This window comes from Chiloscyllium punctatum, chromosome 6 (genome assembly GCF_047496795.1).
Source record: "Chiloscyllium punctatum isolate Juve2018m chromosome 6, sChiPun1.3, whole genome shotgun sequence".
Lineage (NCBI taxonomy): Eukaryota > Metazoa > Chordata > Chondrichthyes > Orectolobiformes > Hemiscylliidae > Chiloscyllium > Chiloscyllium punctatum.
In genome coordinates, this window is record NC_092744.1 from 71550533 (window position 1) to 71565427 (window position 14895).

Below are 14895 nucleotides of genomic sequence, written 5' to 3' on the forward strand. Positions count from 1 at the left end.
AGGCCAAAGCATGGAAAGGCAAAACAAGGCAGGGATGCTGTGAGCATCCAGTTCCTTCTCCCTTACAGTAATGTGCTGTCCCTATTACCTGATGTGTGAATTTACCTCTGCTATCCCGACAGCGGTCTACATCCCACCCCATGCAGAAGTGAAGAGTGCACTTAACGAAGTACACAATGCTACAAACATTCTTGAGATGAAATACCCAAATCCTTGTTTATCACAGCCGGTGGCTTCAACCAAGGCAACTTCAAAAAGAGTGCTACCAAAATACCATCGACTTGTCTCCTGTCTCACCAGTGGTCCAGAAATCTCTGACCATTCTTAGACAACCATCAAATACGTCTCCTGCTCCATCCCCAGTCTTCCTCCTCCTGGCCTAAAACCAGAAACTAAAGCACGAGAACCAAGTTCAGAAAGTAGCACAGTGTTGGTCTGAGGAAAGTGAAAGACCTCTACGGGACCGTTCAGAGTCGGTGGACTGGTCCATATTCAAGAACTTAGCGGCCAACATAAGTGGGTATGTCACTACCACTACAGACTTTATTAGTAAGTGTGTATTAGACTGCATGCTGAAGAAGTTCATCCGATTGTTCCCCAGTGGAAACCCTGGATGAACCAGGAGATTCATTCTCTTTTGAAGTCCAGGTCAGAGGTGTTCAAGTCAGGCGACCCTGACCTATACAGGAAATCCAGGGATGACCTTCAGAAGGCCATCAGAGACACCAAGAGGCAATACTGAACTAAGCTTGAGACCCAGACCAACCACACAGATACCCATCATTTGTGGCAAGGCTTAAATGACATGACGGCCACAAAGTGAAGTCAAACAGAATCGTAGGCAACATTACATCCCTACCTGACAAGCTCAATGCATTCTATACTCACTTTAAACAAAAGAGCAGTGAAATGATGTAACCTATCCCAACAGGCTTGGATGCACCTTTACCCATGGTCACCATTGCTGACGTTAGATTGGTCTTGAATGTTAGAGTCAAGAGTTTGATGTTGGAAAATCACAGTAGGTCAGACAGCATCCGAGGAGCAGGAGAGTCGACGTTTTGGGCACAAGCCCTTCATATTCCTGATGAAGGGCATTTGCCCGAAACGTCGACTCTCCTACTCCTCGGATGCTTGCCTAACTTGCTGTGCTTTTCCAGCACCAAACTCTCGATTCTAATCTCCAGCATCTGCAGTTCTCACTTTCGCCTTCTTGAGAGTGAACCCACAGAAAGCAACTGGCCTGGATGGAATCCCTGGCCATGCACTCAGATGCTGGGCAAACCAGTTGGCGGGAGTAGTCACAGACATCTTTAGCCTCTCCTTATTAGGATCTGAAGTCCCCACCTCCTTTAAGAAGGCTATCACCATCCTGCTGCCAAAGAAAAACCATGCAGAGTGCCTCTATGACTACCACCTGGTGGCTCTGAAGTACTTTGAGCAATTAGTCATGGCTCACATGAACCCCAGACTACCAAATCTGCTTTATCCTTTGCAATTTGTTTACCAGTGCAACAGGTCCACAGCAGATGCCATCTCTCTGGCTCTACACTCATCCCCGGAACACCTAGACAACAAGGAAACTTATGTCAGTCTCCTACTTATCGACTACAATTCCGCCTTCAACACCAAAATTAGAACCAAGCTCATCTCTGAACTCCAACACCCAGGTCTTACCCTCCCCACCTCCACATGTAACTAGATCCTCAACTTCCTGATAAATAGACTGTGATCAGTAAGAATAGGTGACAACACCTCCTCCACAATAATCCTCAACACCAGTGCCCAACGAGGCTGAGTACTCAGCCCCCTGATGAAGGAGCAGCGCTCCGAAAGCTAGTGCTTCCAATTAAACCTGTTGGACCATAACCTGGTGTTGTGTGATTTTTAACTTTGTACAGCCCTCTAACATACTCCTCATACACAAGTTAGGAGTATATTAGTTACAAGAGATCACATTTGCAACCCTAGGCAACAGCCTGGGTGAAATAACAGTAAGATTCTGATTTAGCTCTGGTTTATCCACTACCCAATAACAGGCAGTCAGACAGATGTATTGTGGTATCAAGACTGGTGACAGAGAAGTCAACTAGAGCACAAATCAATATTTAAATACAGCTGATTCTATTGTACACAGGAAGTATTTGATTGTTTAGTTTTAAAACTTTAAATCCTTTATTTACAAGAAATTGTAGAGAGAGTTTGTGTATTTTGATCTTCAGGCCAAATGCTGCTTATAATGGAGAGATTGGTGGCATGGTGGTTAGCACTACTTCCTTATAACAACAGGGATCTGGGTTCAATTCCAGCCTTGGGTGACTGTGTGTGTGGAGTTTGCACGCTCTCCCTGTGTCTGTGTGGGCTTCCTCCCACAATCCAACGATGTGCAGATTAGGTGAATTGCCCATAGCATTCAGGAATATGTAGGCTAGGTGCATTAGTCAGGCGTAAAAGTAGAGTAGTAGGTATGGGGGAATGGATCTGGGTGGGATACTCTTTGGAGGGTTGATGTGGGCCAAATGGCCTGTTACCACACTGTAGAGATTCTAATTGCTCTAAACATATTTCACTTTAAAAAGCCATTGAGAGTCTTTTTCTTCAGTTCAATGTTATTTTGATACATGATCTACCACTTTTGATGATGAGCTAGGTTAGCTGGGGTCAGTTGGGAATTTAAAAATTTAGCACAATTACAGTAGATTTGAGAATTTTTAAAAATTGAGATGAGTAAGATATTCAGTAAGACAACTTCCATGTTTCTTTTCAAACATTTTCACCTCAAATCCAATTGTTCTTATCACAAATTATCCCTGATTTTTCTTTTCAAATAAAATAATTAGAGTTCTTTACAGTAAATAGTTCAGCCCTTTGTTTGGAAAGGCTATCTATTGATTATCGAAGGATAGATGTGCATTGAAATAAAATCAGTCAGTTTGAACAAAGTGAAGTAAAACCACAGATAGAATGCAATCCCTCTCTCTCGCTCTCACACGCACACAAAGTTTTGTTGCAGTTCATTTTGCAGAATCTGATAGAAAATAACTGATTGGGATTTGCAATTATTTAGGATCCAACTGTCATACCTATCAACAAGGTAAAAACAATGACTGCAGATGCTGAAAACCAAATACTGGATTAGTGGTGCTGGAAGAGCACAGCAGTTCAGGCAGCATCCAACGAGCAGCGAAATCAACGTTTCGGGCAAAAGCCCTTGGTCCTGATGAAGGACCACTAATCCAGTATGTCATACCTATCTATTTAACTCCACTCATCTCAACCCTGGTATGGGCAGTACCATTACCCAAATAGAAAAATCAATGAAGCACATGCTTTATAGCCAACCAGGCATATCCCTTTCTCAGTGTTTGGATATGGCCACAGCATCACAAAGGTCATTGGAATGTTCACCTGCCAATTGATATGTGCAGTCACTCACAGTATTGATCACAGTTAATCATTTTAACAGTTGATGAATCATTTGATCTCACAAACACAGATATTGAACAAGACAGCAGTGCCAGAAATCCACACGGAATCTAAGTAAACAATATAATCACAACCCAGTGCTGGGATTTACGTTCAAAGTTATTGTGAGTCCACAAACAAAACCAGTTCATTGGGGTGTGTCTGTTACTGTGTTCTTCTGCTTGGCAACCAAATGGAAACAACACTGAAGAAAACAAAATTCTTTGATCTGAAAGCACTCATTTCAATTATGCTTACTCCTGATTAATTAAGGGTCTCAGTACATTTAGTTGCCTAGTTAAAAACCAATCAATTTTGTTCACTGTTTGGACTTCAGTTTTTGACACCTGATACTCTGTCTATTCCCACGGAAAATGGATGAGGAACAACAGCCTTTAAAGTTGAATGTTGGAGGAATGATTTTTGAGACACTTCCTGATACTCTTGCTAAGGTTCCCAGCTCCAAGCTGAGCAGGATTCTCATAGGATCAGAGCCCACCATACAACAGACAGGGGCCAGGGAGTACTTTATAGATAGGGATGGATCTTTGTTTGGATACATTTTAGACTTCCTCAGGACATCTGAATTACTGCTGCCTAGTGACTTTTATGACTATGACTTGCTTCAAAAGGAGTTTGAATTTTATGAACTGGATCCAGTATCATGCACATTGGAGACATTACAGAGGAAAAACAAATCAGAGATTCTGGAAATACGTTACATCCGAAAGGGGTCGGGAGCCTTTTTCAGAGTCTTTGGATCATCTGTGGAAACAATTTATGATCTTTCCAGTCAGATAACAACACAAGTCGAGAAAACAAGCTTCAAGCCACGGGTTTCTGTTGAGAAAAACAATCCTACCTCTGCCCAGAAGCTTTCATTTCATGACCTGGTTTTCCAGTGTGGATCTAACCCTAATGGAAAAGGCCAGCAGGTTAACATGTAAGTACTAAACTCAAAATAATTATTCACGAGTTGTAAGTCAAGAAACGTAAATTTAATTTTTAAGAAAGCAGCATATCAATAATGTTTCAGTATTTTTGTACATAGTTTCCAAGATTATATTTCACTTTGAATTACTGAAACACCTTGTTAATTTGTGGAATTTCTACAAAAGTGATTCATTTGTGTTTTATTGCTATCTGCACATTCAGTTTATTTTTCAATTCATTCATGGGATGAGGGCATTGCTGGCCAAGCCAGTATTTGTTGCACATCCCTATTTGCCCAGAGGGCAATTAAGAGTTAACCACATTGCTGTGGATCTGAGGCCACCTGTAAGCCTGATCTGGTAAGGATAGCAGGTATCTTCTCTAAAAGGACATTAGTGAACAGGATGCTTCCCACCCACCATCCCCCCAACAATCAACAATAGGTCCATGATCATCATCAGACTTCTAATTCCAGGTTTTTATTGAATACAAATTCCACTATTTGCCATGACAGAATTTGAAGACAGGTGCCTGAAATATTACTTGGGTTTCTTGATTCACAGTCCAGTGATAACAACATTAGGCCATCACTTCTCTACTGGTATAGAATATCTCAAGCTGTGCATGTCACATAAGCATTGTCCTAGAGGCTGCTTGCTTCTATCTGTAAGCAAGCTGAACTCCTTATGTATTGTAAAACTCCTTTATTTACAACTGTACATGGTGGGCTATTAAAAATAGCTGTCTCATGTAGTACCCAAGATCACTCTTTTCGCATACACTTTCTAGACCGGTGTCTCCTCTAGAGTCATGGGATCAGCTACATCATCACAAAACACATGAATATCACTGTACCACAGTTTGTGGATTAATCACATAACAAGGTCAGCTTTTTCCAGGAATTTCCTTATCATTAGCTGCGTGGCACCACATTCACCCATTTCTGAGGATATCCTTGAGCAATAAGTTTGCACCCAGTTAGAGAGCTTTATTTTGTTACTGGTGGTGTCAGTAGTCTGTGTGGTTCTGTAGATAGAACTTCCGGCATGGAGGAATGCTACCAAGTTCAAACCTTGCTTTCAAAAATTGTTGGGTGCAGGAGTGCTCATGATGAGATTACAAAAGGTTGATAATCACTTACACTTGCCCTGCTCAGTACTTCAAGAACACACTTATCAGATTAATGTATATTATATAGACTTTTACATTTTATTTACAACACTGAAATAATTAATTTGGCCCAAGAAGCCTGCCCTAAAGTTTGTGCTCCAACCATCTTCCTCCCCTTTACTTCCTCAACATTACCATCATTGCTCTCATCTATTAACATAGCTTCCCCTTAAGTGAACCGCTGACATTCTATATGAGTTCCACATCCACACTCTGAATAAGTTTCTTCTGAATTCATTATTAATTTCTTATAAATTATGGCCACCTAATATTTCACACATTTCCAGACTTCGTCTGGGTCACCACTGAGGCTTGCCTTTTTTTTGAGACATGTAAATGGTTATCACATCTTCTTCAGTGGCTCAACATTTTATTTATAATATGGAGTCCAGAGCTGCATGCAGTTCTCTAGTGTGATGTAGCAAGTTACATATACAGGTCACATACTCATATGAAACGTGAACATTTTGCTCTTGAATTCTATTCCTTTAGAAATTAACTGAGTATTAATTTATATTTGTTAAAGTTTTGTTAACCTTCATTGCTAATTTTATTGATTTATAAATCTGCATCCCTCAAATCCTTTCTGTGCTACGTCACTTGAACTTACTGCCAAAGGAGTACCTGCTCTCCATATTCTCCCATCTCATCATGTATCATCTCATACCTATTTATATTTCAACTAATATGCTAGTTGCAAGTCTGTTCTGCAAATTTGTTGACATCTTCTTGGATTTTGAAACTCCTTGAATCCTGCGGTCCAGACTTGGTCTATTGAACTGTGTTCTCTAATTTTTCTTTTCCCTTCCTTAATATTCATATCATTTGTGTTTGTGACAGAGGAACATTTAAGAAGGGATAGAATTTAAGGCATAGTCTGATACTTTGGCAAGTCATGATTTCTTATTGCCATTGGTTAAAGACAATTTGTGTTTGGTACAGAAAGCTGATTTTTAAAAAAACTGGAGTTCATCAGTCAGGTAAAATTAGGGATTATGGATAGTTTGTCTAAATATTTTCCATGGTGGGGCCTAATTTCGAATGCAGTACCCCAGTGAATTTTGAATGTATTAATTAGCTTCATGTTTTTGCCAATTAATTTTTTTGCACAATAAATGTATCATTTGCTGCTTATTAAAGAACCTAGTCACTGGATACTTTTGTTCGAAATCATATATACCGAATTGGTCATATCACTACCTGAGAAACATTTGTTATCATCAGTGAAGTCATGGGACTGAGAGAGATACTGTGTTCTCATCCAGCGTTAGTCATTACATTTTTCTCCTACTCATGAAGGCTAACTAGTCCTCATGTTTCTGGTTCTGTTTTATCTTCTATTTTGAATGTAAGAATGATGTTAACTTCATTAGGCACTCCAGTCTTTTCTGTGATTTACACAGGGTCCCCATTTTCTACGTTATTCCCAGTAAATGTGATGGCAGGAAGAGTAAAGTTGGACTCCTTGTAGGTCAACTACGTTGTTCTCCAGTATCACTGACTTGAAGTGAGGAGAGAGTCACTCTAGGATCAACATGAGGGGACAACTGCAGTTAACATTGGCAAGGAGAAAGAAGTACATAGGCTTTTTGTTTCTCTATAAGATTGGTTGATAATTCTACAAATCAAATATTGCTACAGGCAAGATGGCATTTCAGAATCTTGAGAATTTCTCGGTAAGCCTTAAGGGGAAGGAATCTAGCAGATTATTGACAGTAAACATTCTCACAAAATCACTTTTTGAAATATGCTTTTTTTTCTACTTTCTATTCTTCAGATATGTCCAAGTGCTTCCTGAGGGCAGGAAAATTCTTCTGAGCTTCAATGTCTTGGGAATTCTTCTTGATTACCTGCCAAAGGTTGGATTTTGTCTCCAGCATACCAGATCAGTCCATTTACAGGATGGCACAGTGGAATGTTATACGTTCAAACGCAATATGTACTAACACATTTCCTGCACTCCCAATCTGTGTTAAATAACAAGATGAAGAAGTTGGGCAACTGCCTGCATGAATGTATTTACTATTACAAACAACTATTATGTCAGATTGTCATTGCAAAAGTACAAAATCCCCACTAACTTTAACTGAAATCTTATTTGTTTTTTACAGTTATCATTTATTTTGATGGACAATGCTTCAAAATAACTAATTATGAATCACAGCAATTACAATGTAAATATAAAAAACTGTCTATGAAAGGGTAATCCAATCCTAGCGCTGTGTAATAACTGCAGTATGAGGGGGCTTTAGAGTAGGGTTTTGAGGAGATGGGAGAGTTCACTTCTGTGGTAAGAAAAACTCAAAAAGATAAATACTGAATTTCCAGCTCGGTAAACATATTAATGGGAAGTGCAAGGTTAAACCCATGGAGTAACTCTTCATTTGAAGTTTTATCCTAGTATAGAACACTGCTGCATAAAACACAACAAATATAAAATCATCAACTGAGATTGCAATTCAGCCTTCATCCTTGCTACAAGTAACAAATATTTGTGCTCTCTGCAAACAATATGTCCAGGCTTTTACTCTTGAATTAACCAGTAGCTTGTGGACCTATTCCATGCTACAGTTTCCATGCTAATGCTTTTCTGCCATAAAAAGTTTTGATCATTTAAAGTTTGGTTTTCTTGTGCTTGTGCTGACAAGTCAAAAAACAAAAAGCTCACCAATAGACCTCTCTTTTTAACAGTAACTGAAATCAATAATGTTGATCTTCAATGTGAACCCCCTGGGGGTTATAGTGGACAGCACCATTGAGACTGTAGGTTGATATGACTGAATTTACTTGATTATTTTCAGTGAAAAAAATGTGAAGAATATTTCATATAATACTTGCATTTAGGTATTAATTTCAATTAAACAATTCTATTTCAGAAGTAGCTTTTCACAACCTTAAGAGATTAACTATTGAGGTGTAATCATTACTGTATTGTGGAAAACACAGTTACGTTTGGAGGAGGTGGTTCAGAGGAGGTTCACTAGATTGATTCGAGAGGTTTGTGATAGATTGAGCAGTTTAGGCCTGTGCTCTCTGACATTTAGGAGAATGAGAGAAGATTGAATTGACAAAGTAGAGAGAGAGAGGATGTTTCTTCTTGTGGTACAGTCTAGAGTGGCATGTCAGTTTTAGGATAAGGATAGCAGATTTGAAAAAAAAAGAGGATTTAATTCTCTCCAAGGGTCATGAATCTGAGCAATTCATTCCCCAGAGTGTGGTGGATGCCAGGACAAGCAATAAACTCAAGGAGGATGCAAACAGATTTTTAATTAGTCACAGGTTGAAAGGTTGTGAAGGACCAGTAGGAAAGTGGAGTCGGGGCTAAAATGAAGATCAGCCATGAGCACACTGAATATCAGCGCAGGTTCATAGGGATGAATTGCCTCCTTCTGCTCCAAGTTCTTCTATTTATTTGTGCACAGCAAGCTCCCAAAAACAGAAATGACAATATCGGACTTGTTTTAAACAAGTGTTAAGGGATAAATATTACCGACAGTGATGAAGTCTTCTTCCCATTTATTTAAATTGTGCTGCTGCAAAACGCCAGAGAAACTCAGAAGTTCTGGCAGCATCTGGGGAGGGAGAAACAATGTTTTGAATCAACAAAAAACTTCAGAACTTACAGTGACTGGAAAATTGTGAGTTTTGTGCTATTGGCAGAGAGGAAAGAGATCATGGAGCAAAAAAACAGAAATTGCTGGAAAAACTCAGCAGGTCTGGCAGCATCTGTGGAAAACAGTTACGTTTTGGGTCCAGTGATGCTGCTTCAGAACTGGGCTACTAGATCCAAAATCTAACTCTGCTTTCTCTCCACAGCTGTTGCCAGACCTGCTGAGCTTTTCCAACAATTTCTACTTCTATTTCTGATTGCCAGCAGCTGCAGTTCTTTCAGTTTTGTTTCACAATATGGAGCAGATGGTGAGGATGCTCAGAGCAAGAAAAAGGGTGTGCTAAGGGAGGTAAAGGAATGATTGAGATGTTAAATAAGTGTAAATAATATGTCCCCTCTGAAAAAGGGGAAAATGGGTCTGATCTGTTGAGAACAGAACCAACAAGACAAGCAAAACATGGGTGCTTGTATTTTAAATAAAAGGACGTTGGTTTGGCCCTGAAGTTGCTGAACTTAATATGGAGTCCTGATGGTAGCAAAGTGCTGAACAATCACATGAGTTGTTATTGCTCCAACTTGTATGAGCTTAATTGGTAAATTGCAACAAACCCCCATAAAAGTTAGCATGAATAGAAAGGTGATTTGTTAAAATGGCAAGCAACTGGAAGGTTGAGGCCATTCTTATAAATAGAGCAGAGATGTTCTGGAAAACGGTTGCCCAGTTTGCATTACCATCAGACTCAAAAGATATCATGAATTTTCATTTTCAACTATTCAGAGCCCCGATTATCACCAATCTGGCTTCTCCTCTTCCTTGGTTTACTGTCAACAAGTCCTTTATTTGCCTATCCTGTTTCTTTTTTCTCTCTCTCTGGGCTCAGTCTCCAATTTTCCACTTACTCTTTTATCTTTCCACGCCCCATCATCAGCATATTTCCTGGGTGCTTCAAGGTCTGAAGAAAGGTCACTTGTCTTGAAACTTGTCTGTTTTCTCTGCACAGATACAATGGGCCAAAGGACCTTTTTCTGTGCTGTCGATAAGTTTCTGTTTTTGTCAGTTTCACTCCTGAAAGCACCATACTTCCCTAATACTACATGAAAGAGAAAGCCAAATGTTGTGCTCTTGTCTCTGGAATAGGACTTGAACACACAAGCTTCTAAATCAGACAGCAGTGCTTTCAGTGAACTACAGCAAAAGATAGAACAAAATCTTTATAACTGTGCACTAACTGTCTGATACATCTGCCTCTGCCACATTATCATGAACTCCACAGGTTTAGAACATTAACTTCCATTTGTGAAGTTACCAGTCTAAAAGGTAGTGTAAGCCTTACAAATAACAGAAAAAAACTATGATCATAAATAAAAAAAAACTTTTCATTTTAATTTTCAACAAAGTGAAAGAATAAATCAATTGGCATCATCAAGTTTTATTATTATTTTGGATAAGAAGCAAATTGAACCTCCATAACTTTGGGAAATACAACTCTCACCATTTAAACGGGTCACATCGAAAGCAGAGCATAGATGCCTTCCTTTCAGCAACAGTAATATGGCACCTGCATAAAAGCAGGTTTGCTTCCCCGAAACAAAAAAAATGCATTTTGAATTTCCAGAATACACAATACATATTTGACAGTGGCTGTGAAAAATCTTTTATTGAGCAGCAACTGGGATCTATGCAAAGCACTGTTAATTCCTCTGTGCCATGTTTGAACCAGATTTTGCTCAGACTTTGATACCACTGCAGGAAATACATTAATAATGCAAATAACGAAGCAGAAGAAAGAGCAAATTGTAAAATAGCAAGAACATCTTTCTTCCAATAGACATGAAGGAACAAGCAGTTATGGATGAAGTGACAACAAATCTCTGTAAAATCGATAAATGCTATGACTGCTGAGCAGAATGCCGTAACATCTCTGATGTGCTTTCTTTTGTGACATTGATTTTTTTCTAGTACCCCTAACACTCCTGGTTAGTGCACCTGTCATTCCAATTTTAAGCTCTGCTTGAAATCTGTGCAATCTGGCAGTTAATATGTAAATGTACAAAAACACTGTTCTTCCCATTAGTAAGTCCCTTTATTATTTAACACACCAGGTCTCACATCGAAACAGATTGTCAGCTCTCCCAATGCTTTAATTTCAAATGTATATCAATGACATATTCTATTTCCCTTTGAGCCTCACCAATTTAAATGTATTCCCTTTTGTTTCACTGGCCCTAGTAATGCAAAACTTACATTGAGGTTGTATTTCATGTTAAGTATGTCATTTTATATATTAATCAGATTCCTTCATTCATCTTTCCTGTAGATTTGAGCTTTAAGCATCTTCCATCAACCTTCATCCCACCTGCCCTTCTGTTCTTCAAACCTTTTCCAATGTATACCACACAAGTGTGGTGATAAGAATTATGCAACATTCCATTCCTATACTTTTTTAAAATTAGCAACTGTGATCTTCTCTCATCAGCCTAAATTAGCTGTGTGATTTCACAATAATCAATAGGGCTTGGTATACAATTTCATTCGTTCAAACCTTTCAAGTAATCTGCATCAGCATTGCTACTGCAAGGTCAAGAGGCTCACAGACAGCAATTAAAAAAGGAAAATTATTAAAGAAAGTACCACACATCTAAAGTACAATGGAGTTATGTGTTTTTGCCCAAATGTTTGGAGACATAATACCTTTTTCTGTTCTTTTTATATAAGTGAAGCAAAATTAAAGTAATAGGCACAGTCTACTGAAGAACTCCTAGATGTGTGAAGCTCAAAAAATATCAGAATACAGAAAGTGACAGTGTGACGGATGATAATCAGTGTGATTGCAGTAAGTCATTTGAGGGCATTTTAGAATTCAGCTAAGATATCTCATCAATAACAGAGGAAACAAAGTTTAGATAAGTACTTTCAATGAACAACAATGGGTCTGTGGAGCTGAAAAGAATTATAGAATAGGCTTCCATACAACTGGAAGGTGAATGTTTTAGAAATGCCAAATTGCAAGGATAGGTGAGGTTTTTAATTACATTGGGAGTTTCGAGTCCCAAGCACCTTGAACTGTTCAAATTTAAGGAAACAATTCCAAGATATTTGATACAAATCAACTTGATTTGTATTTCACGTGCCATAGCTTGTAATCATATAAAACATTGAAAAGATTTGATCAAATTGAAAATTCAGAATCATAAATTCAAAGTTCACATTTCAGCAGCAGAATGCTGAATGGGCAACAGCAAAACACAAATAGCATTTAAATTTGGCTACTCAGTAATTAATCCAGCATCTCAAACTTTTATAAAATTATAGGCTGTGATGGAACAGATCTTTCTATTAGAACAGTGTGAAAACTGATTCGAACTTTAAAGACAGGTCAATTCAAATCCAGTTTACACAGGCCACCACAGCTATTTCAACTGATTGTGTTTTTACACACTTTGTAATGATATTTTAAACATGTTTCAGTCTTTAGCATACTGAGCAAAGCAACCAAGCCATGTGGACAGTCCATTACTGCAGAGCAATGTAACTTCCCTAGTTCCTGCATGAACTTCCTTTACATCCAAATCCAAATGCCCAGTTTGCATCAATTGACCTTGAATCATGGACAGCTTGATATTGTGAACTTGCATCTGATTTAGAAGCAGATCCAGATTCTTGGTTGTTTCATCTGAACAACAGAGAAAGGCAATTTCCATTCACTGAGCTTAGACTGAGGGGCAAACTTCACTCCCTAATGGTGAAAGCAATATAATATTTTACTGGTGGCATCCATTTGACCATACAGTTAAAACCTGGTCAGCACACAACTGAGGTGGCAAATCTAAACAAGTTCTTAAAAGTTAATGGCGTATTCATTCTCATCTTCTCAGCATTCTGGGCTATTATGTTCATCATGTAATGTGCCAAAAAACATTTCCCTTTCAACAGAACAAAAGAATCACAACAAGGTGGAGCACAAATAACAATGAACAAAAAGATGCTGATTGTAAAAGTTTACAATTCATCATCTAAAATGTTTCTTGGCAGAAATATCCATGCTTCACTGAAAATAATAATGTAAAACATAGCTGAGCAGTAGGTCACAGCATGGTCAAGGCCACAGTGAATATTTCTACTATTATAATGGGATTCAAAGAAAGTAAGCAGCTTTGGAAATTTCTTGGTGAAAGCCTGAAACATGTAAAAATTACTAGCTCTGGTGCTTTCATTAACTTCTGGCATCATTCTGTACAACAGTGCAGAATTTCGTCCCGTACAAGTCTGCAGCAAGCTTCTGCCATTTGAGGTGTTCAAACTGTAATCAGCAATGATACAAGGACTTGTATACTTATAAATCACTTCAGGCAACAAGCCCAGTAAAAGAACTCTCTTCCTCAATTACACAGCAAGGAGGCAGGGTTTATGCAAGTAAGTGCAGAGCTTTGTACATCAGTAGTTTGTATAAAGACGAAATGCACTTTGGGCCATTTTTACAGATACTAGCCTGATGCTGGTTTACACTCAAAAGTATACCCTTGATGTACAACATAACAATGTATCCTGAGGGATTTCTCAACAGACTGTGAAGATTAAGTTGGATTTATACTAGTTGAAGGCCTTTGATGTATACCTGACCAAACGCTCTGTTTGGTTGGCAAAGAAATAAAAAATAAATAAAGTACCAATAAGCAGTCACTCAGAGTAGCAGACATTGTAGAATATTTACAGAAGACATCTCGTGATCCACATTTCGCACCTTCAAATGCAAAATTATTCTCCATAAAACAGTAATAAAAATTAATTGATGTATATTCCAATATAAAAATCTTCCATACAGAAATTACTGGATCTTGCAATCTTTCACTGTAATGTTGGCATTACTCGGGCATTACTGTAATCACATAGCAATGTGGCATTTAAGCATCTTGCTGAAAATACAGGGTTATAGAATACTTCAACTTCAAACAAGGATTCACCCTGGTCTGTCCTTAAGTAAATGGAGAGTGTGCGTGAAATCAAGAGATCAAGAGAAACCAAGCAGAGAAGTGGGAGAGCAAGAAAGATTGACTATGAGAAATTAGACATGAACGAGTGAGAGGAATGAGTAATGAGGTTCACAAATATATTCTCCTGGACAAGAATAACACAACATACACTGTGTAGACCAACTTAGAGAACATGAATTCAAGAGTCTGAAAACCAATGTATTGAAAGTTTGGAGTTTTTAAATGAATGGCGATTGAAATCATCCCTACAAAATATATTTACTTTTTCCCAAATCTCATTGGCCAATATATTGAAACTATCTGATTTTCCATGATTGAATTTGTCCCTGAGGTGAATACCTATACATTTTCCAGTGATCTTGCACTCCGATTGCTTTATCTGTCCACAGAACCGAACCTAAATTATAATACACCTTTATAATAAGAAAAAAAAACAACTAAAAGCACATTCCCATTCCAGTCTCTTAGCTCTTTGTCACATTTGAGAAGATTTCGGTAGAAAAAGGAGGAACTCCTTAAACAGAGTTAAACAATTTCACGTTCACAGCTTACAGTTCAATATGTGGAGCTTGACCTGCAAAAGGAAAGAGATACCAGAAGTTAGAGTTCACCAATTCATAGCACTGTGGCAAAACAAAGTCCACCGTAATACTAATACATTGAACAAATTTCAGTTCAAAAAGGAAATCAAACCCTCCTAAGTTTCCACCATGACCTCACCCCTT

The 14895-nt window shown here is 38.4% G+C and overlaps 2 protein-coding genes across 4 annotated transcripts in view; one reads left to right on the forward strand and one right to left on the reverse strand.

Moving 5' to 3' along the window:
• Positions 1–3839: 3839 nt before the first annotated feature.
• LOC140478432 (potassium channel regulatory protein-like) lies at positions 3840–7514 on the forward strand. Its single transcript, XM_072571697.1, has 2 exons — positions 3840–4408; positions 7346–7514. The coding sequence occupies exons 1-2, from the start codon at positions 3840–3842 to the stop codon at positions 7512–7514; spliced, it is 738 nt and encodes a 245-aa protein (XP_072427798.1).
• A 3027-nt stretch (positions 7515–10541) lies between these two features.
• uggt1 (UDP-glucose glycoprotein glucosyltransferase 1) overlaps positions 10542–14895 on the reverse strand; it is a 138735-nt gene continuing 134381 nt past the window's right edge. For all 3 annotated transcript variants that reach the window (XM_072572900.1, XM_072572901.1, XM_072572899.1), the window contains one exon: positions 10542–14744. In XM_072572900.1, coding sequence (XP_072429001.1) covers positions 14719–14744 — 26 coding nt within the window. In that variant the 3' untranslated portion in view covers positions 10542–14718. The remainder of the gene's footprint in view (positions 14745–14895) is intronic.